This window comes from Muntiacus reevesi, chromosome 3, assembly GCF_963930625.1.
Source record: "Muntiacus reevesi chromosome 3, mMunRee1.1, whole genome shotgun sequence".
NCBI classification, from domain to species: Eukaryota; Metazoa; Chordata; class Mammalia; order Artiodactyla; family Cervidae; genus Muntiacus; species Muntiacus reevesi.
Genome location: NC_089251.1, coordinates 248,259,975 through 248,284,345, shown reverse-complemented (window position 1 = coordinate 248,284,345; position 24,371 = coordinate 248,259,975). Strand labels below are relative to the sequence as shown.

At 36.4% G+C, this 24,371-nt stretch overlaps 1 protein-coding gene across 3 annotated transcripts in view; it reads left to right on the top strand.

Moving 5' to 3' along the window:
- Nucleotides 1-8,553, top strand: part of ATF2 (activating transcription factor 2) — an 80,326-nt gene extending 71,773 nt beyond the window's left edge. For 2 of the 3 annotated variants that reach the window (XM_065931790.1, XM_065931788.1), the window contains exons 13-14: nucleotides 1,134-1,239; nucleotides 6,031-8,553. In XM_065931790.1, the coding sequence (XP_065787862.1) occupies nucleotides 1,134-1,239; nucleotides 6,031-6,251 (327 nt within the window). In that variant the 3' untranslated portion in view covers nucleotides 6,252-8,553. The remainder of the gene's footprint in view (nucleotides 1-1,133; nucleotides 1,240-6,030) is intronic. The other variant, XM_065931789.1, reaches the window with a different exon arrangement.
- The last annotated feature ends 15,818 nt before the right edge of the window (nucleotides 8,554-24,371 follow it).

The following is a 24,371-nucleotide window of genomic DNA, read 5'->3' as shown; positions in this document are numbered from 1 at the left end:
AGTTCGTTGTTATTGGGGTGTGAGGAACTGTTTGAGTCGACAAACTTGCCTTTGGATTATTGAACTTGTTTGATCTTGTATGTTCCTATCAGTCACTTAAGGAGACCTAATGAGTCTAATTTACTAAATTATTTTACATTCAGCCTTCTGGGTAAGAGATTTAGGGATGGAAAAAGAAGTGCTTGAGCTTCTGTGTATACCTTTTTGCTGTATTTCTTCATTTAATTTTGGGTTCATGGATGAAATGTGAATAGTTAATGTAAGTCCAAATAAGTAGAGGTATTTGTATATTAAGATTTTTTAATGTTATTAATCTATTACATTCATATTATTTGTAACCCTTGAGTATTGGTAATTATCACTAATTTATGTGTTAAGGTTTGGGGGGTGATCCAAAGGAATTAATTGGGCTTTCTCAACTTGGAACTTCTACATAGAATCTACCAGATTAATGCATCCAAAACAAAGACTGAACTGCTCTTTAATAAGAAGGACAAATCATCATTGATTTATCACATTTAAATTTAGATGTGTACAAATGGCCTAGGTCAAAGACAACTAAGCCATTTAGACTTTATGTCTACTTTCATTGGTTACGTGTCCAAAAACACAGTGCCTTGCGGTGCACTTTAGATGCCTGTGATTCTCCAGTGACTGTGTTTTCCCCATGGAGATTTTCCTAGTTTCTAGAAAACTGTTTAATTAGTTTCCAGGATAAACTTTTTTTTTATTTCCAAGTGAACAGAGTCAGTGAAATTTTATCCTGACTCCCTTGATACTTCTAATTGTTCATATAATCAAAAGAGCATGTAACATACGTAAAATAAAAATACCTTTGATAGGTAACCTGTGTAGTATACAAGCAGTTCCAAGGCAAATGATAATGTAAAAAACTTTGAAATATGCTCTCCAGTTGTGATTTAAATTTTTATGTAAGTTGCAGGTTTTATGTAAATGTTAAAATATAAAAGCTAATGTGTAATGATTAAATAAATTTAAGCAGTATATTTTTGTTTATTCCTTGGTATTCTTTTAAAGATACTCAATCTTCATATCTTAATCTTCACTTGTTTTAAACAGTGAAAATGGTTTAGTCTGATACTGGTAAGGTACATAAGTTGTTTCTCCTCCAGAGTGAAGTCACCCTGCTGAGAAATGAAGTGGCGCAGCTGAAGCAGCTTCTTCTGGCTCATAAAGATTGCCCTGTGACCGCCATGCAGAAGAAATCTGGCTATCATGGTGAGTAATGGTCCATTACCTACAGCCTCAGGCTGTATCAGTGAAATGCTGCCAGAGTGAACCAAGCTACCATTAAAAAAAATGGAGACTGCAGTTCTAATATTTAATATTAAATATCAGAAGTTCTGCAGAGTTATTATGGAATGGAGGATATACTTCTCAGAATCTAGAGTTTTTAAATTTTCCTGTATCTAGCTTTTTCCTAGAGATTACTATAGATCAGCAAAATGAGGTGGTTAATAATTTAAAATATAGTGAAAATATTTATGATATTTTGTTTATATTCTCAGAGTAATATTCTTCTTGGATTGACAGACTGAACACTTCTTTTCCAGCCTCTATTTAGTAATTTTTTTTTTGAATTAACTATACTTACCAATCAGTAACAGATCCTATTGTTACAGTAGCAGATCCTAGTATTCTTCCTTAGATAATCAGCATTGTGCAGTTTTATTGTTCTGAATGTTTATATTGAGCCTTCTAGTTACAAAAATACTAAACTAGAACAGTATTTAAATTATCTGTAAGTTTCCTCTTAAATATTTCACTTTAAAATGAGTTGGGTTTTTTTTTTTCTGTTTTCAGCATTTTAGAGGTTAATTGTGCTTTTCCTTCTTGTAATGTCCTTTTTTGATAAGATGCACAATGTTGGAACCAGCTGTTAGTCTTGAATAAATGGCCAATTTTGTCCATCAAGTACACAAATTTGTAACAAATAACATAGCTGGGAATGCATTAGGAACATTCATAATATATAACCCACAGCTTTCATTTTTATGATTTAGTGATATTTCAGGATATTTGTAAATGTGAAGATTGTTTCAACCATATGTATCCACTTCATTTTAATTTGCCAGTGTCAGTAATTCAAAGGAAAGAAACATTTTGTATTGGATGCAAACAGTTCCTCAGGTGCTCACGATAAAACTTAATGGCCACCATCTTTACTTGTAGTCATTGTAAGCAGTTTCATCAGAATGGGCAATATTTTTTAATTTAAAAGATTCAATAGATTTAGCAACTCTCTATGCCATATATATTTAGAACATTGATTTTTGTCAGTTTTGAGCAAATAAATCTCAGTCCTTTGACATCTCGTCATTTTGACAGAATTGTGAAACACATATGGAGAAAATTGGAACCATATAGAATTATGTTTGGGGTTGTATTAACAATGACTGCTGCGGGGATGAGGCCATTATGACTCCCATCTGACTTAACAGCATAATTTCCTTTAGAAGCTACTGAGTTCAGCATTATGCATACATGATTTTCTTAACAAGAGAGCTCTCCTTATTTTGATAGTTCAAAAAGAAATATACAAATAATTCTATAAAAGTAGAACACAAATTAACTCTTAAGTTGCATTCAATTTATAATTATGTTCAATTTTTAAATCTAAATTTATTGGATAACCCCAACAGTTTTATCCCTGTTATCCAGGCAGTATATCCTCAGCAAATGCAAACCAGTTATTTATTTGAAGCCATAAAGATTTTTTTAAGTGTACAGATGTATAGGTTTGCATGTTATATCCTCAAACTGACTGAAAATCTAGATTAATAAGTTTTTAGTGAAGATATACAAGGTTGTGAAAAATGTAAAAAATAAGACATTTTGGAGTTTTGGAACAGTTCCCATCTTTTTTCCTGTCTAGTTATCTATATAGTCAAACTGATATCAGTATAGTTCTTGCATAAAATTAGTTCTCTTCAGCTCTACAAATTGGATTTTGTAGAAATTTCAAAATTTTTATTTTCAAATTTGAAGTCTGGAAAAAAATCTGACTTCTCTGTTTAATAGTCAAGGTAAAGATTGCTTAAGTAAATGTTTAAATCTCAGAAAAAAATGTGGAGAAATTTACAAATGCTTAACTGTTCATCATAGTACATAGCAATTGCTAATGATAATGAGCTGTAATACCAGTTCTTTCAAAACACTATGATACAAAACTAAGGTTTAGAAGAAATTAAGTAATATGACAAAATCTTGCAGGTAAAAGTGACAATATAAAGTCACACAGTCATAGGGTCTTTTTTTTAACAACGGAAAGTCCCATATCCTAGGAAACCTTTCAGTCATGAGAAAACTATGACATTGATTTTAAGGGTCAAATAGTATAAAACATCAGAGAAGGCATTGGCACCCCACTCCAGTACTCTTGCCTGGAAAATCCCATGGACGGAGGAGCCTAGTGGACTCCAGTCCACGGGGTCTCTAAGAGTCGGACACGACCGAGCGACTTCACTTTTCACTTTTCACTTTCATGCATTGGAGAAGGAAATGGCAACCCACTCCAGTGTTCTTGCCTGGAGAATCCCAGGGATGGGGGAGCCTGGTGGGCTGCCGTCTGTGGGGTCGCAGAGAGTCGGACACGACTGAAGCGACTTTGCAGCAGCAGCAGTATAAAACAGAAGAGAAATATGAAAATATTTTTAATGTTTGGATTCCATGAAGAATAAAACATAAGAGTAATCTTATTGCCATTAATTCATCTTCTCTAAACCTCTGGGCATAATTAACATAACAAACATAGTTGTTTCTGTAATCATAAGTGGGAATCAAAGCTTATTAAACCCTAAATGTGAGTTTATATTTTCATGAATGAAAATATGTATAAACATTAGTGGAACTTCAGAGAGTGAATTGTCAAACAACTGGTTTCTTTTGGTTTAAGTAGTGCTAAAAATGGCTCTTAGAGTGTAGTAAGATCTCTTGTATCTTTCTATCGTTTGTGATTTACACTAGTAATTTTTCTCCCCTTACCATCTCAAACTGGACATGGGTACAGCTGTATCACATCACAAAGGTATTTTATACATAATTTATAAGTTAGTACCTGATTCTTTGTACAGCCTAAAGATTTGTTTTACCTAATTCTGAAATCTTGGAGAAAGATACACCTGTCCCTTATCACTTTTTCATTTTGAGTCCATCGCCCCCATTGTATATTTACATTTCCTTATACCACTTGTCACAGATGGCTCTATTTCTGAAAGCCTTTATATCCCAAGAACTTAGAGATGAAGGTCATTTTGTTATCATGTTAAGTAGTGGTGAAATAGAGCGCTTTTAACTGTTCTCTCCAGTTAAACTGCTATTTGCCAGTGTTTTGTTAGAATGCATTATTATTGTATTGGCTATTTAACCGAATTGTAAATATTTTATAACATTCATTGTTGCTTAATCAGAAAAGTACCTTTGTGCTTTATGTAATTTTAAAAAGGATTACTGATTGTGGTTGTTTTGGGTTTTTTTGTATCTTGACATCAAATTTTTATCCAGTGGTGCAGTTTTGTATTTAAAGCAGATTTATAGAAATGGTGAGATTCTTTCAAAAATGCATGAATTTGAGGCAAAAGTATCAAAATTCTATAAGGGTTACTATATTTCAGAAAACCCTTAAAAGGAAGAATTATATTTGAACTAAAGTTGTGCTTGCCAGATTCCTCCCCCTCTATCTTCTCCATTACAAATCCCTGGGTAAGTCCTGCTTCATGGGGCCCACAGTCTTAATAATTGACTTTCAGAATGAGCACCTGACCATCAGCAAGCAGGCCAGTATGTATTCTCAGATTTCATAGAAAGCTAGCTTATTAAGTGCAAAAGAACACATCCCGTGTAACACTGTTTAAAGTGTTCAAAAATAAAGCTGAATGACACTGTTTCGAGATTTATACCTATCTGGTAAAACTTCAAAGAAAAAACAAGAGAATGATAAAAGGAATACATATAAAATGGTGATTACCTTTGGTGAAGAGAGGACCCTCCAGGTCCTCTCAATTAACAAGTGTTAATTGCAGTCTTTTAAGTTGGGAAGCTGAGTTCACAGGTATTAATGCTATCTGTTGTCTCATAACTTGCATACACTGTAACTATTTGTGAGTGTTACACAAATGGAATTATTGGTTTCTCTTCTGTTAAAATAAGAAAGATGTAGATTTGTTGTTCAAGCCAAAAAATTGGTAGATTTATTTTCATAAATATTTAGAATGCCCTATCTCCAGTTTTATATGGATTTTTATTTGAATCTCAATGCATGCAACTATAACAGCTGGTGGCATTTAGATTCTAAATATTGCTTATTCTCATATGTACAGATCATTAGAATCAGGTGTTATAATCATCCATTGCTGCAGTAGATAGAATAAATATAGTTCTGCAGAGGGAATTATTTGAAGACATAATTTGTATGTTAGAATTCATTTTGATTATGTATATGCCTGTACATTTTCTAACCTTTTAATAAGAGTAACAAAACCAGTCTATTGGCCTACATGTCAAATGTGTTGCTGGGTGTTTCATTTTATCTATAAGAGACTTATCTCTCAAATTCCTACTTAATTTTCTTTCTTAACACTTTTTTTTTCCATTTATTTTTATTAGTTGGAGGCTAATTACTTTACAATATTGTAGTGGTTTTTGCCATCCATTGACATGAATCAGCCATGGATTTACATGTGTTCCCCATCCCGATCCACCCTTCCGCTTCCCTCCCTATCCTATCCCTCTGGGTCTTAACACTGTTTAACAAATAATTCTTCAGCTCTGTTTTACTGGGCATTGAGGTGTTTGCATGCGCATGCCTGTGACTTCACTTGACTTGTTCCAGGCACAGTTGCCTACTTCATGACTTACAGCCACCTTTCTGTTACTCAGTTACTGTCATACCAACTTCTCTGAACTGATTGTGTAAAATGCCATCTAACTTTTTATTCTGTACATTGACTCATCCTGATAAATTTTTACAACTATTCTAAGAAACTGAGTAGTTTTCTTTTTTCCACTCAGCTGCTGATAAAGATGATAGTTCAGAAGATTTGTCAGTGCCGAGTAGTCCACATACCGAAGCTATACAACATAGCTCTGTCAGCACATCCAATGGAGTCAGCTCCACTTCCAAGGCGGAAGCCGTGGCCACGTCAGTGCTCACCCAGATGGCGGACCAGAGTACAGAGCCTGTGCAGGTTGTCATGGCTCCTTCCTCCCAGTCACAGCCCTCAGGAAGTTGATTAAAACCTGCAGTGCAGCAGCTTTAGATACTCATTAGTGACTTCAAAGGGAAATCAAGGAAAGACCAGTTTCCATTTATGCGAAATCTGTGGTTGTACATTTTTTTTTTTTTACTTGAAATTAAATTTGACTCTAAAGTTGGTGTAGCAGCAGTTGATGATCAGACTGAACAAGTTTTTAGTCTCTGGAAAAAGACTGATTTTGCTTTTTTTATAAATATTGTTAGATTTATTAATTTTTCTGTGCTCAATGTGTAAATTGTATGATAATTCATTGTGGTTTATTTCACTTTTAATTTGGGGGTATTTTAATAAATGGGGGTGTTACTGAATCTCTCTTCCTACTTCCATTTCTTTTGACCACCTCTTAACCCTCAGCTACAATGGTAATTTTGTTATATCATTTATACCAAAGTTCTGCATAGTCCCTATTGACTTTGTAATGTTAACAAGGTCATAAAGCACTAGCAAGAGAAAGAAATTTTCTTTTAATCTTTTTGCCTTTTATTTTGCACATTATGCAAAAGGAAGAATATTACCGAACACTTTTTAAGTGAATGAAATGTGGTAAAAGACATACAGTGCTTTTATGCACACTCTTAATCTTAAGATCAATAATAGTGCATTTTAAGATTTTAAGTAAGCATGAATATTGGAATCCTTTTTCATTTCAATAATGACTGTTTTTCAAGTCTTAAATTCAGTATTTTAAATCCTATGTTTTGAGGCTAACAAAATATGAAATTATATAAAGTACAATACAGGGTTATCAGATACCTAATAATTTTTTGATGTTAGATTTTTGGTTTTTATTTTTTGCAGATTTCAGGTTTCAAAATGAGAAGTTTATGCATAATCAAGTAAGGTATGGTTGCCAGAAAAGCCTAAAAATTACTACTTAGAAAATTTAAGACTGTTTACCCCCATTGTCTTGTACTTGCAAGCTAACTTGTACTTATTCTTGTGGAAGCACTGTCATCTTTTAGTAGCAAATTTTGATAACGTTTCTCGTGGGAAAAAATCAGTATCTATCTTTAGAACAATGTAATTATAATGTGGGAAACAAGAGTGAGTGAGAGAGTGTGAGTATGTGTGTATGTGTGTGTCTTTCAATAGTTTATGCCAGCAATCTTTGCTTGAATGTTTAATGATGCCTTCGGTGTGATGCTGGCCAATAGATGATTGCAATTTAAGATGTCATTACTGTGCAGGCTTGGATAACTAACATTCCATGATGTAGTTTGTTTCTGATGAGATGATTGTAGGTACACTTTTCTCATTATCCAATCATCTGTGGGATACTGAGTTTTCTAATGTGCCATTATCTATTTTTATTCTGCAGTTATGTTCAAAATACAGTACAATATTTTAAAATAGACGAAATTGTTAAAAATAAAGTAGTAGATGTGTGTAAGAAAACTTTGTAAAATAGTTATGAGTCCTCCCCAGTAGCAACTTCTGGCATTCAAGCAGGATTCCATTATGTAAATATCTGTGACACATTTATAATAAGTTGTGTGGTTTGTCCTGCATCCATACTACACTATTTGCTCAAGTCCTAGTCCCGTCTCCTCATGAGACTGACACTGAAACCTGGATGAATACCCTTGACAATTCAAGGAAATAGCCCACCTTGCCTAAGTTCTGAACTGGGAAACATTCAGATTATACAAATGACATTTCAGGACTTTTAAGTATGAAGATAATAGGAATTTTATTGTTTGGCTTATTAAAAAATGAGCATTTTTGGTTGATAATTCTACTTCTAAAGTTTTTTTTTTTAAACTGATTTTATAATTTTCAGGTACTCAATTTCTAATCATGACTTTGCCATAGTTATGCTAAGGAGTTGATCTCAAAGGCACAAAATATGAATTTTGCAAGAAGGCTGTTTTTTATTGTAGTTTGGATGGGTTAGGAAAAGCCTCCGTTTTTCATTCTCCTAAGTCAGTCAGTGCATTTTTCTTAAATTTTATTATTTATGCAAGTTAAAGTTCTTTGGTAACAGGAATTCTTGCAACTGTAAAATAAAACTACATAGATGTAAGAAGTCATGTAAACGGTTAATGAGCTTATTACCAAGGTTAGCAAAACTCATTGTAAATCAGTCTGTACTCGGCAAATAAAAATCATTATTAGTTGTATAAACACAAATTCCATTTTGACTTTCAGGATGTCACACTACTTCTGTACCTAGCATTTTGAGTCCTTATATTTGCAATGTTACACAAACTGTACTATTTTCTTTTATGTGCAGTTTGCATGAGTAAACCATCAAAGAATAAATTCTATCTTTAAATTATGTTCCTAATTTGCTTGTTCTTACCTGTCTTTCCTAAAGTAAGATTACTTGATAATGATGTTTTTCTCCTTCAGAATGTTTATTACCTGAGAAGAACCTAATATTCTGTTTCCTGTGATAAAATTAATTTCTTCTCCAAGACCTTTCACAGCTGCAAGGTCACTCAGGACTGTTTCTTCTTCTCTGCATGCACTTTAAGCCCTATCCATACAAAATGAACCTTTAAGTCTCCAGCCCGGAATATTCCCTTACCCACACACAGAGTTACTACACACAGATGCACCAGCCTTTGGTTTATCTTGGTAACTGCCTGTCAAAACAACTCTTTCACTCTGAACTGTATAATTTTCCCTTACCCTACCTTCAAACACACTGCTCCCATAATGTTTCATAAATCAATTGATTACCACACCATCCTTCCAGTTGCTGAAGTCTGAACAACTTTGTTCTCATTGTTGATTCTTCTCTTCTCACCACTCACATCCAGCACATCAGGAAATGCTGTTATTTTACCTTCAAAATAATACAGAATTCACCCACTCATCACTCCCAGCGCTATCCCCCTGCTCTGTGCCCGCATCGTTCCTCACCCAGAGTACTGTGTACCTCCTTTCTTTCACCCTGTCCGCTACAGCCCAGCCTCAGTCCAGGAGCACCCTGAAGCTTCCCAAGCACACATCAGGTTACGGCACCCCTCCACTCCAGATTCTAGAGCGGCTCCTCATTACATTCAGAGCTGGAGCCCCTGCGGGGCCTACAAGATCTGTTCCCCCAACCGCATCCCATTACATCTCTAACCTCGTCTCCTACCACACTGTGAGCACTACGAGGTGTCCGTTTTTCTTCTAGGCACTTGGCATACACCAAGAGCCAAAACACAAAAGCCCCTGCTTTGGGGAAGCTTACATTCTAAGTGGGGAGAGGGCTTTGGAGAAACACAACGCTGAGTATCAGTGCATCATCTTACTCGTTATAATAGAAGCCATGAGTGCTAAGTGAAGAAACGGACATACCAGTTGTGCTGGAGAGCACTGGGGTGATGGTTCAGCCTTCTCTCTCAGAGCCAATCCGAAAAGATACAAAGAAACACGTGGTTATTTTTTAATTTTAAGGTATACATTTCATAAATGTGCTTAATCTAAATTACATGCTATCAAAGACTTCATGAAGACAAATTGATGTGTTTCTGTAACAAAGCTTGACTAATGATACACTGAGAAACTACACATTTGCTTTTGACTTATTTCAGAGGACAGGAAACAAGTAAATTCCACAGACAAGCGTTTAAGTGTAGTTTTGCTCATTCTCCATCTCTGAAACTATAGTTTCATGTTTGACAATAATAATTTATTTGTGAGAATATAATTATGAGAGAATCCTATTTACTGCTGGGACTTCACCTTATAAAAATATATACATTTACACACACAGAGAGACATGTATACACTAAATACCTAAAGAGCACAGTTATCAAACCAAGTAGAAGCAAATTTTAATCTGATGTTTCTAGATTACCTTGACCACAAGATAATACTTAACTTCTGAAGCAATTAAAATTATACCATTTTATGCCTGATATAATTATGAAAAATCACTTCTTTAAACTTTCAATAAATACATTTTTTTCTGTGATTATCATACTTTTTTAAGTGAAGGTCTTTCTAGCTATCTAAAATTAGACTGAGTTGGGTTTTCACTGAAGCGAAGTATTAAGATCCTTCTGTGTGGGAGAAAAAAACTCACAAAAAGTAGAGTAAGGATTTTTCTGGAGAAATAAATAGTTCTACCTTTTAAGTAAATGGTGAGTTGCCAATTATACATTGCCATAGAAGAAATAAAATTAATGGAAATGTTTCCAGAACTAAACATTTATTCGTTCTGAAATAACCAAGGCCATGTGAAATTGGAACCTACAATAAAAGAAAATATTAATAGTTTTATTCTGTTGTAGCAGTCCAAGGCACCAAATATTGTAAAATTTTCAAAAATGTCATAGCACTTAGACTAGAAGGGTTCTGATATTCAACAATGGGCCATTAAGTTGTATCTTTTTTCCTCAAATAGACATGCAAATTTTTCCAATGACTATGAGAAGAGAATGGCATTGGCACACCATTGTCATGGTCACGGTGCTTCTCTTGCTTTATTTTCCATTAAATTTTACATTTAAGAAATAATTCATTGAGCTAGAACCATGGTTTTATCATGCATTACCTCAATTAGGGAAAGTACTTATGATTTTGAATTTCATTTTTGACTATCAAGTCAAAGGTAGTTTTACTTTATTCACTTAATTTTACAGTAGGTTTTGCTTTCTATGAAAGTAGACAAAAGAGACTGTTCCCTCAAAAGAGCTCTTTTTAAAATTATTTTTGCTTTAATGATTTTTTAAAAGCATGTAAGTTAAGAAATGCTGTTTTCCATACCTGACACAAAAAGTATTTAAATGAAGTTTACTTAACAGAATTTAAGATGATAGAGTTGTCTGAGTTTCTCATAACTGGAAGGAAAGAAATGCATTATGTGATGCTTGAGAAAATGCAAAAATCTGTCACTACCATTATCCTCAAAAAGAAACCCTTTTGCACAATACAGTATTAATTGATAATTTTATTTTTTTTCTCACCAATACTTTTTTAAAATCTCCCATGTAATTAAACAGTAGCTAAATTTCTCTATTTTTAGGAGATGTGCTTGTTAAAATTCTGTTAATATGATCTAATAATATCATTGAAAAATAAAATGAGTTAGGTAATATAGCTATCAGCATAATTAATTTGAGCATTTAAAACTTATTCAAGAGATAATTATTGACTTTCCCCAGTTGCTAAATTTTTAGCATTACATCTTAATCTGTTCAACTCAACTAATGGATTCTGAGGTAGCTTCCAGCATTGAGGTAGTCTGCTAAATTATGAACAATCATATCAATAGTCTAAATTAACATATTGCAAACAAAGATCTTCAGATATTTTTCATGACTGAAGATCACAACTGGAAATTCTTTTTTATGGACTAGAGATTATTTATGACAAGGTAATATTAGATGACAATTTTGAAAATACCTACTTCTATTGTCATTTTCATTGTGTTCTATTTATCTGTAGAAGTTACATAAGTGGCTCAAAAGTAGTAAGTGCTTGAACATATTAATGATCTATAATTTAAGAACTTGCATAAAATATTTTTATGTTTGCTATAACAGTGCATAGGTATGTATAATTTTAAATCATTTATCATTTAACAATGCTTTGATCTCTTGGTTAAAGTTTTCCCCCAGTTTTTTTCTGAATATCTAACATAAAAATATTAATTTAGGTGTCTCATTTCTCTTGCTGGTGAAAACACGAATGTTGGCCCACTAAATGAAGTACATAATAAGCACGGACTTTGCACTGAGGTGTTGGACTGGAGGGACCACAGTAAAAGTAAAGACCAGGATCTTACCACCGTCAAGGAGAATACAGTTGGAAAGACAAAATATTTATTACATCTATGACAGGAAATAAAATCTACAACTTCTGAAACAGGATTTATAAGTTCACAAAAGGAGGCAAACCATATTATATTTGAACTTCACCTTAAATTATGAATGAGATGGGTAGAAAGGAAACAAAAGTAGCAACAAAAGACTATATAAACATGTTATGTTTATAGGACAATGGAAAGATGGGAAGAAGAGGGTTAGCAATGAGCAAAACTGCATAGCTAGAATCGGGCTAGTTTATAGAGGGTCCTAAGGGATTTAGACCAGAAAACAGGCAACTATTGACTTGGCTTAAAAAATGTACAACAATAGAAAGGCTGACCCATGTGGCAATCAGCCTACAAACTGCACTAATCCAAGCATGAGTTGTAACCAGCACTAAGGGGAGAAGAGCCAATTCAGAGCAAAAGGAATAGGAATATCAGTCAGCCATTAAAAAGAATGCCTGCAATGCAGGAGATCTGGATTCGATCCCTGGGTCAGGAAGATCCCCTGGAGAACAGAATGGCAACCCACTCCAATATTCTTGCCTGGAGAATTCCATGGACAGACGAGCCTGGTGGGCTACATATACATAGTCCATGGTCACAAAGAGTCAGACACAACTGAATGACTAACACTTTAATTTTCTAATGCCATTTGCAGCAACATGGATGGACCTAGAGAGTATCAGACTAAGTGAAGCAAGACAGATGTGAAACACTGTGTGATAGCCTTTACACACAGAATCTAAAAAGAAATGATACAAATGAACTTATTCACAAACAGAAACAGACTCACTGACTTAGAGAACTTACAAACTTAAAGTTACCAGGGGGAAAGGGTTGGAGTGGGGATAGTTAGGGAATTTGGGATGGACATGTACACACTGCTGTATTTTAAATGGATAACCAACAAGGACCTACTGATTAGCACAGGAAACTACACAATGTTATGTGGCAGACTTGATGTGAGTTTGGGACAGAATGGACACATGTATATGTATGACTAAGTCCCTCTGCTCTGCACTTGAAACTATCACGACATTATTAATCGGCTATACTCCCAATATGGGCTTCCCCAGTGGCTCAGCAGTAAAGAATCTGTCTGCAATGCAGGAGACACGGGTTCAGTCCCTGGGTCGAGAAGGAGGAGGGCATGGAGCCCACTCCAGTATTCTTGCCTGGAGAACATCATGGATAAAGGAGCCTAGTGGGCTACAGTCCATGGGGTCACTGACCAGCGAGCACACATGCATGCACACATACTCCAATACACAATAAAATATTTGTTTTTTAAAAGACACATACTAATCAGACAAAAATTAAATACAGAGGAAAAAGTGTAAAAGCAACAACATACAAGGAAATCCCCATAGGATTATCAGCTGATTTTTCAGCAGAAACTGCAGGCAAGAGAGTGGCATGATACATTTAGAGTGATGAAAGGAGAAAACCTACAACCAAGAATACTACCTAGGTAGGCTCTCATTCAGATTCAGCAGAGAAATCAAAAGCTTTACAGACAAGCAAAAACGAAGAGAATTCAGCACTACCAAACCAGCTTCACAACAAATGCTAAAGGAATTTCTCTAGGAGAGTGGGAGGGAGGGAAGGCCACAACTAGAAATAATATCACAAATGGGAAAGGTCATCAGTAAAGAAAAACATAGAGTAAGAGTAGAAAATCATCCATACACAAAAAGGATAAGAAAACCAAAGACTAGGAGAAGAGAGTACAAACACCAGAAATGGGAACTGCATTTGAAATTAAGAGACCAGCAACTTAACTTTCAGACAGACTGAATATCAAATACCTCATGCAATTCAATATTTTAAATAAAAAAGTCAAAAAATGGGTGGAAGACCTAAATGACATTTCTCCAAAGAAGACATACAGATAGCCAAGAGACACATGAAAAGATGGTCAACATCACTAATTATTAGAGAAATGCATATCAAAACGAGGTACCACTTCATAATGGTCATATGGCCATCAAAAAATCTACAAACAATAAATGCTGGACAGGATCTGAAGAAAAAGGACCCCTCTTGCACTGTTGCTGGGAATGTAAATTGATACAGCTACTACGGAGAACACTTTGGAGGTTCCTTAAAAAAAAAAACCTAAAAACAGAACTACCATATCACCCAGCAATCCCCCTACTGGGCATATACCCTGGAAAAAATGATACTTTGAAAAGACACATCCACTCTAGTGTTGACTGCAGCACTATTTACAAGAGCTAGAACATGGAAGCCACCTAAATGTCCATCAACAGATGAATGGATAAAGAAGTGGCGGTACATATATATATATATATATATATATATATAATGGAATATTACTCATTCATAAAAAAGAACAAATTGGGTCATTTGTAGAGACATGAATGGACCTAGAGTCTGTCATACAAAGTAAGTCAGAAAGAGAAAAAAAAAATATCCTATATTAACACACATGTGGAATCTAGTAAAATGGTACAGAGATGCAGGCATAGAAACAGACGAGTGGACAAGGTGGGGGCAGGGGCATGATGTGAAGGTGGGATGGACTGGGAGGTTGGGATCAGCACATATACACTCCTATATGTAAAACAGATGGCTAGCAGGAAGCCGCTATGTGGTGTAGAGGGTTCAGCTTGATGCTCTGAGGGGGCCTAAATGGGTGGGATGGAGTGGGCTGGGAGGGAGGCTCGCAAGGGAGGGGATACATGTATACATACAGGTGATTCACTGTGTTGGACAGCAGAAACCAACACAACTACACCCCATTTAAAAAAAATAAATCCTTATGGGAACTGCAAACCAAAAAACTACATTAGATAACACACAGAAAAAGCAACCTGAACACAACACCAAAAGATAGTCATCAAATCACAAAAGAACAAAAGAGGGGAGGAAGAAAAAAGCGCCTGCAAAAAACAAGTCCAAAACAAAATGGTAATAGGAACGTACATATCATATGTATGTTAATAGATGTAAGTAGATTAAATGCTCCAAACAAAAGACATAGACTAGCTGCTGCTGCTAAGTCACTTCAGTCGTGTCCGACTCTATGTGACCCCATAGACAGCAGCCCACCAGGCTCCCCCGTCCCTGGGATTCTCCAAGCAAGAACACTGGAGTGGGTTGCCATTTCCTTCTCCAATACATGAAAGTGAAAAGTGAAAGTGAAGTCGCTCAGTCGTGCCCGACTCTTAGCGACCCCATGGACTATATAGCCTACCAGGCTCCTCCGTCCATGGGATTTTCCAGGCAAGAGTACTGGAGTGGGGTGCCATTGCCTTCTCCATAGACTAGCTAATGGATACAAAAACAAGACCAGTATATATGCTGTCCACAAGGGACCCACCCACTTCAGATCTAGGGACACATACAGACTGAAAGGGAATGAAAAAAGATATTCCATACAAATGGAAATCCAAAGAAAGCTGGAGTAGCAATACAAATCAGACAAAAATAGACTTTAAAATAAAGACTGTTACAAGAGACAATGAAGGGCACTATAGAATAAACAAGGGATCAGTACAAGAAGATGATATAACAATTTTAAATACACATGCACTCAACATAGGAGCACCTTAATACATAAGGCAAACACTAACAGCCATAAAAGGAGAAATCGAAAGTAACACAGTAATAGTGGGGGACTTTAATACCTCATTTACACCAATGGACAGATTACTGTATGGTCTTGGCAGAAAAACAGATCAACAGAACAGGGAAGCCCAGAGACAAAACCATGCACCTATGGTCAACTAATCTATGTCAAAGGAGGCAAGACTATACAACAGAGAAAAGATAAGTCTCTTCAATAAGTGGTGCTGGGAAAACTGGACAGCTACATGTAAAAGAATGAAATTAGAACTTTTAACACCATGCACAAATGACTGCGTCAAAATGGGTTAAAGACCTAAATATAAGGTGGGATAATATAAAACTCTTAGAGGAAAATATAGACAGGCCACTCTTTGACATTTATTCTAGCAATATCTTTTTTAATCCACCTCCTACAGAAAATAAAAAGAAACAATTGGGACCTAATCAAATGTAAAAGCTTCTGTACAGCCAAGGAAACCATAAACAAAATGAAAAGACAACCCACAGAATGGAGAAAATATTTGCAAACAAAGTGACCCATAAGAGGCTAACCTCCAAAATATACAAACAGCTCATGCAGCTCACAACAACAACAAAAAAAAAAAATGGGCAAAAGATCTAAATAGACATTTCTCCAAAAAAGACATACAGATGGCCAACAGGCACATGTAAAGATGCTCGGCATCACCAATACAATAAGGTATCTGCTCACACTGGTCAGAATGTGTGCATGCCAAGTCGCTTCAGACGTGTCTGACTCTGTGCGACCCTATGGACTGTAGCCTGTGAGGTTCCTCTGTCCATGGGATTCTCCAGCAAGAATACTGGAATGAGTTGCCATTTCCTCCTCCAGGGATCTTCCTGACCCAGGGATTGAACCCGAGTCTCGCGTTTCCTGCATTGGCAGGCAAGTTCTTCACCACTAGCGCCACCAGAATGGCCATCATCAAAACTCTACAAACAATAAATACTGAAGAGGATGTGGAGAAACAGGAACCCTCCTTTGTAGTGTAGGGAACTACACTTTGTAGGGAACCAACCTACACTGTTGGTGGGAATGTAAATTGGTACAACCATTACGGAGAACAATAATGGACAGTCCTCCTTAAAAAAAAAAATATGATCTAGCAATCCTATTCCTGTGCATATGGAGAAAACCTTAACTCAAAAAGATACACACACCCCAATATTTATTGCAACACTATTTACAACCACTAAGACATGGATGAAATCTAAATGTCCATCAACAGAGACAATAGATAAAGAAGATGTGATACATATACACAGTGGATTTCAGCCATACAAAAGAATGAAATGATGCCATTTGCAGCAACATGGATGGAACTAGAGGTTATCATACTAAGTGAAGCCAGTCAGACAGAGGAAATCAAATGGCACATGGTATTGCTTATATATATGGAATTTAAAAATGGTACAAATGAGCTTATTTACAGAACAGAAATAGAGTCACAGATCCAAAAAACAAACATGATTCCCAGAGAGGAAAGGGAGGAGGGGGCTATACTAGGAGATCAGGATTGAAAAATACACAGTGGCTTATTTACAAAACAGAAATAGAGTCACAGATCCAAAAAACAAACATGGTTCCCAGAGAGGAAAGGGAGGAGGGGGCTATACTAGGAGATCAGGATTGAAAAATACACAGTACTATATACAAAACAGATAACTAATCAGGACCTATCGTATAGCACAGGAAACCACCCAATATTCTGTAGCAACCTATATGGGAAAAGAATCTAAAACAAATGACTGTATGCATATGCACAACTGATTCACTTTGCTATACACCTGAAACTAACACAAGGTTGTAAATCAACCACACACCAATGAATTTTTTTTTATAAAAAAGAACATAAAATGGAGAAAGAACAATCTCTTCAATAAACAGTGTTGAAAAGCCGGACAGCCATATGCAAAAGAATGAGGCTGGACCACCATCTTATACCATACACAGAGATTAACTCAAAGTTGATTAAAGACTTGAACATAAGCCCTGAAACCATAAAACTCAAAAACAGGAGGTAAACACCATGAAGTTGGTACTGGAAACAATTTTTTGGATTTGATACCAAAAGGCAACAAAAGCAAAGATAAATAAGTAGGACTACATCAGACTAAAAAGGTTCTGTACAGCAAAAGAAATCAACAAAATGAAAAGGCAACATACCAAATGGGGGAAAATGTTTGAAAGTCATATATCTGATATGGGATTAATACCCATACTATATAAAGAACTCACACAACTCAACAGAAAAAATAAATAATAAAGCCTATTCAATTGAAAAATTATATATGGAAGAAAATGATACGTTTCACCACAGATTTCTTATCCAAATAAGCAAGTCTCCTTTGTGTCTCCCTAAAATGGTTGAAGAAGACTGACAAATCTAGATTTCTGTATTCAGCGAAAATACTTTTCAAAGATGAAAGACAAACAAGGATTTGCTAGACAAGCAAATACTGAAAGAATTTATTAACTTCAGAATTGCCCGGCAAGAAATGTCAAAAGAAGTCTTTCAAGCAGTGTTAACAGACAGAAATTTAGATTGACAAAAAGAAAATTTTCTAGAAATGGTTAAAATGAAAGTAAATATAAAAGAGTTTTTATATCTAATCACATTTTTTCTAATGTCTAATCACATTTACAATGTTGTATTAGTTTCAGGTGTCCAGCAAAGTGAATCAATCACTAACTGTCTACAGCAAAAAATAACAGCAATGTATTGTTATAGCATATGCAAAAGTTATACGTATGGCCACAGTAGCACAAAAGGTGGAAGGAGAGATTGAAATAATACTGTTGTAAGATTCTTATGCTGTATGTGAAGTGTATGATACCATTTAAAGATACAGTATGATTAAGATAAATGTTGTAAATCCTAGGTCTACTACTAAGAAAAATGTATAAATAATATCCTCTTTAAATAAACCACATAAACCACAAATTAATATGAAAAACAATAATACAAAAATTTCTCATCAGATTAGAAAAATAAATCAGATGTGACATGTATTGGGGGAGCATGTGAGAACATTAGAACAAGGTGGAAGCATATATTGGTACCATGATTTCAAAGAGCAACTTGATAGCACTTTATAAAGCTGATGACAGTTTCACTTCTCTTGTCTAATTTTCTATAAGTGTTTCATAATTTAAAATATAATTTAAAAATAAAATATTACATTAAACAAATAATTTTACTAAAATTACACTGAATTTTTCAGAGTAGCACATTGCCAGTTTTTCACATAACATCATGCATCTATGTGTGTTTAGTCGCATCCAACCCTTTGTGACTCCATGAACTGCAGCCTGCCAGGCTCCTCTGTTCATGGAATTTTTCAGACAAGAGTACTGAGTTAGTTGCCATTTCCTTCTCCAGAGGATCCTCCCGACCCAGGGATTGAACCTGCATCTCCTGCACTGGCAGGAGGACTCTTTACCAGTGAGCCACTTCAGAGGATCAGTTAAGTTCAGCTTCTCAGTCGTGTCTGACTCTTTGCGACCTCATGGACTGCAGCACCCCAGGCTTCCCTGTCCATCACCGACTCCCGGAGCTTACTCAAACTCATGTCCATCGAGTCGGTGATGCCATCGAACCATCTCATCTCTGTCGTTCCCTTCTCCTGCCACCTTCAGTCTTTCCCAGCATCAGGGTCTTTTCCAGTGAGTCAGTTCTTCATATCAGGTGGCCAAAGTATTGGAGTTTCAGCTTCAACATTAGTCCTTCCAATGAAAATTCAGGACTGATTTCCTTTAGGATTGACTGGTTTGATCTCCTTGCAGTCCAAGGGACTCTCAAGAGTCTTCTCTAACACCACAGTTTAAAAACATCAATTCTTTGGCACTCAGCTTTCTTTATGGTCCAGCTCTCACATCCATACATGACCACTGGAAAAACAACAGCTTTGACTAGATGGACCTTTGTTGGCAAAGTAATGTCTCTGCTTTTTAATATGCTGTCTAGGTTGGTCATAGCTTTTCTTCCAAGCGCCTTTTAATTTCATGGCTGCAGTCACCATCTGCAGTGATTCTGGAGCCCAAGAAAATAAAGTATCTCACTGTTTCCATTGTTTCCCCATCTATTTGCCATGAAGTAATGCCATGATCTTAGTTTCTGGATGTTTTTTACCTGGGAGGTAAAACCTGCTTTTTAAAACACCATGATCAAAGTCCCAATTACTATATGTTGCTTCTTTTTAGGGTATTCAAAATCTTAAATATAGGCAAATATTTACAACAAGAGCAGTAAATTTGAAATAAGTAGCCAGTGATTTTATACCCTAAAATGCCACTGCTGACCAGCTTTTGATATATTCAATATGCTTTTGATATTTTATGTCCTACATTTGTGTGAAATACTCTTTTGGACAGAGGAATGATGTTAACATAGTACTAGGTCATACTCCTTCTAGACAAAGCAAAATGGACCCAATTTAAGCAATGCATCTTCAATATATACCAGAACCTCTTTCTGAAACTAAAAGAACAAATGTTGTATCTTCCCAAATGGAAAGTCTATTAGGAAAATTACATTTAGAAGGAAAGTCAATAGTTAGGAGTTTTTTAAAAAGCTTTTTTTTTTTCTGATCTTAAGAACAGACGTGGGGGTGAAGGAGAGAGTGGGATGAATTGAGAGAGTAGCATTGAAAATACACATTACCATATGTAAAATTAGATAGCCAGTGGAAATTTACTGTATGATGCAGACAGCTCAAATTCGGTGCCCAGTGATGACCTAGAAGGGTGGGATGGGGTGGGAGATTGAAGAGAGAGGGGCCATACATATACCTATGGCTGATTCATGTTGATGTATGGCAGAAACCAACACAATATTGTAAAGCAATTATCCTCAAATTAAAGTGAAAAAAAAAAACTATACTTTAATAAGTTTTTTAAAAATGTATCTAACTGTAAACTGGTATACTTATGTTCTACTTTATGACTAGCAAGCAGAAGCCACTAAGAAATTCACTACAAAAATACTGTATGGAACCTAATAAATATTGTGAAAATATTAAAATCATGATTTACATGCTAATTACAATGCCGAAAAATTGATGCTTTTGAACTGTGGTATTGGAGAAGATTCTTGAGAGTCCCTTGAACTGCAAGGAGATCCAACCAGTCCATCCTAAAGGAGATCAGTCCTGAGTGTTCATTGGAAGGACTCCAATACTTTGGCCACCTCATGCGAAGAGTTGACTCATTGGAGAAGACCCTGATGCTGGGAGGGATTGGGGGCAGGAGGAGAAGGGGACGACAGAGGATGAGATGGCTGGATGGCATCACTGACTCGATGCACATGGGTTTAAGTAAACTCTGGGAGTTGGTGACGGACAGGGAGGCCTGGTGTGCTGTGATTCATGGAGTTGCAAACAGTCGGACATGACTGAGCGACTGAACTGAACTGAAAGAGATGCATAGGATAAGATGAAATAAACATATTTTAAAAGAAAAATGAATGTTTCTGTTTTCCCAATGATTTAACTTTTTTTTTTTTTTTTGGAATTTTGCATTTTCTTTTTGAATGTTTGCAGTTTTGGGAGAGCTTAAGGATGGCAGACAGAGATAATGTGGAATGTAACCCTACCTCCTCCAAACACATAAAAATGCTATATATAATATTTGAAATATTTCAACATACAGCTGAGCTAAAAAGCAAGAGGAGTGCCATAAATAAAGAGGACACCCACAGGAGAGAGTTGGATTTGAAGTTGGTGTTCTTGGCAGTGAGACTGCCCTGGGCTCCCATTATAAAGCCAGAGCCAGGAAAGCATGACACCAATAAAACTAATCCCTGGCAGAAGAACTGATTATATGTCTTTCCAGCAATATCTCTACACTATAGAGAAGAGCACCGTTTTCAATGGAAGATGGTGATCTCTACAGCAATCTACTCCTTTGCTTTGGCTACCTTTTTTTTTTTTTTCAAACAAGCAAGGGTTCTATTTGGGGAAACCCCTGTGAGAGAAAAGGTGAAGGAGCCTGATAAAGCTGACCCCTCATAAAACAGAGAAGGAGGGAAGGTAGGAGGCTAAAGAAGGGTCATCAGGGCCATGGGACTGGGGATGCCCGTGAGCCAAAGTTCACTATCAGAGGGGTCCCACTATCCCAACCACATCCAGTCTTTGGTTAGAAGCAGCTGGTGGGAAGAGGGTGGTGTGGCCATAGAGCAAACATGGCCATGGATTTCAGAGTCAGCAGCTGGGGCCCATAGTCAGTGATGTTCCCTGTACTTGAAGGTCTTTCTCCACCTCCCTCACTGGGTTGTTGCAAAGATCCAAAGAAAAAACGACATGCAAGGGCACTGAGAAGAGGCTACTGCTGCTGCTAAGTCGCTTCAGTTGTGTCCGACCCTGTGCGACCCCATAGGCGGCAGCCCACCAGGCTCCCCTATCCCTGGGATTCTCCTGGCAAGAACACTGGAGTGGGTTGCCATTTCCCTCTCCAATGCATGAAAAGTGAAAGTGAAGTCGCTCGGTTGTGTTCGACTCTTAGCGACCCCATAGACTGCAGCCTACCAGGCTCCTCCGTCCATGGGATTTTCCAGGCAAGAGTCCTGGAGTGGGCTTCCATTGCCTTCTCCGGAGAAGAGGCTAAGGTTATTGCTAAAATCTGAATCCTGCCTTCCTGCTTGAGTCTTGATTTTATTTCCTTCCTTCTCTGGCTATCAAATATTGAGCATACTCTTCTTCCCATACTGAACATACTCTCATCTTCCAAAGGAAGAAAATGAGAAGTCTCATCAAGTTACTACAGCCAGTTCAAAGTCCAGGGCTGATGCAGCACACGCCTCTCTCTGAGATCTGGATTTGGCTCTGTGTGACCTCACGGCACATGAACTAATGGACATGTTATCTTCCCTCAGACCCCCCAGTACCCTTGCTAAACCACTGCAAATTCAGGAGAGGATAACTACTACAGATACTTCCCTCCAGAAGAAGGACCGCCGGAGGACACACAGCAATCATGGGTCTGCAGCAACTCTGGAATCTGATGGGACAGGCATTGTGAGGATTCTTTGCTGGCAGCTGGGGAATTTCCTTCATGAGACCTGATGCCACTTGTTGGTGGAATTTCCCTTTACTCTGTGACCCCTGGATCACCTTTCTGGAGGTTCTTCCATGTTTTGTATCCTCTTTGGCCACATCATGGGGAGTGTTGTTGATTTCACAGCCTACTTCCTGCCTCTGCAAGTTTTGGGGCCAGAGATTGTTTCAACCTGTTAAAAGCTTTTTAGTCTAGGCTCAGAGATTCTTCTGCAATATAACTTTCTCAAAATCTCAACTGGCTTCTGATCTGTTTCAAGTTAGCGTCATGAGCCAGTAGGCACACCCAACTTTCATTCCAATTCTTAGCTTTCCCCAAACATCACTTTACTACATTACGTCTCACTCCCAGGCCTCTCTCTGTCGCTAATCACCGGCAGTTTGATGCCATCAGCCTTCAGTGGGAAGACTCAACCCTTTGTTGCTGGGTTTGTTACTGATTGGCCTTTGATGGTCAAACTTTTTCTTCAGGTCTCTTATTCTTTGGAGTTTAGGAGTAGGTAGCTTCTCAAGTCCCCTCAGACCTAGACAAGAGGGCCTGCTTCCCTCGGCTCCATACTTCAGCGAGTCTGCGTGTCACTGGAGATCTGCCAGTGAGCCCTGGCACAGCACCAGCGGCTGCTCTCAGCTGACACCATTCAGGCCCCACGAAGACACTTCTCTACTCTCTTTCATGTATCATCAAAACAAAGTAACTACATCAGAGAGACATGCACCTTCCTGGGCTGTCACCGCTGATGTCAGAGATAAACGCTAATTTGTAGTGGATGGAAGATTCAAGTTATGGAAGTGAAAGAAAAAAGACTAACTTGTCAAATCCCTTCTCTAAACATGAATGCAATAGATTCACGCACAGAGTACTACTTCCCAGTAATGTCAAATGCTCATTTTCTTTTCCTGTTCCAATTATGTAGTATTGTCAAAAGATGTACATAGTGCCAGAGAAACATTGTGCAATATTAATAATTCATGTTACTCTTAAATTTGTAAATATCAGGTCTAGATGCATGCATAAAGTGATGCCAGTTTCCTTTATATTGGCAACTGGATAGACACTGAACACTAAAATTGCAATAAAAATTATAAAATAGCAATAAGATTAACATTTCAAAATATTAGTTATTTATGCTTATTAATTTGACTTATAAGTTTAATATCCATATATTACAATTTTATTTTACCTTTTCATAGATTGGAAATTTTGCTATTTATGGGAGAAAATGTTTTTGAAAATAAAATAATTTTAATTTTTGAATTTGACTTTGCATCTATATAATTTTCCATTTTGATAAAATTCTATTTAAATTTTTATACTTTGAATAATTACTTTGCTTTTAACCCTTTATATCACTACTGGCAAAAGAACAGAAGGAATGTAAAATCTTACTATATCTATAATTAGTGATTTCATAAAAGAATGATATCAAATGTCATAAATTTTATTTCTTTTTTTTAAATTTTATGTCTTAATTTTCTTACTCATATAATATTATTGACCCAACAAAGACCACCTAAAATATGTGCAATAATTATTTGTGACATTTTATTGACTCTCAGTCATAGAGAATAGATTTAAACTAGTTTTTATTTTTTCATCATGGAACTATATTTGTTAAGGCAGGAAGGTGGAACATATTTTATTTAATATTTTATCTCTGTTTATAACTTTCACATAT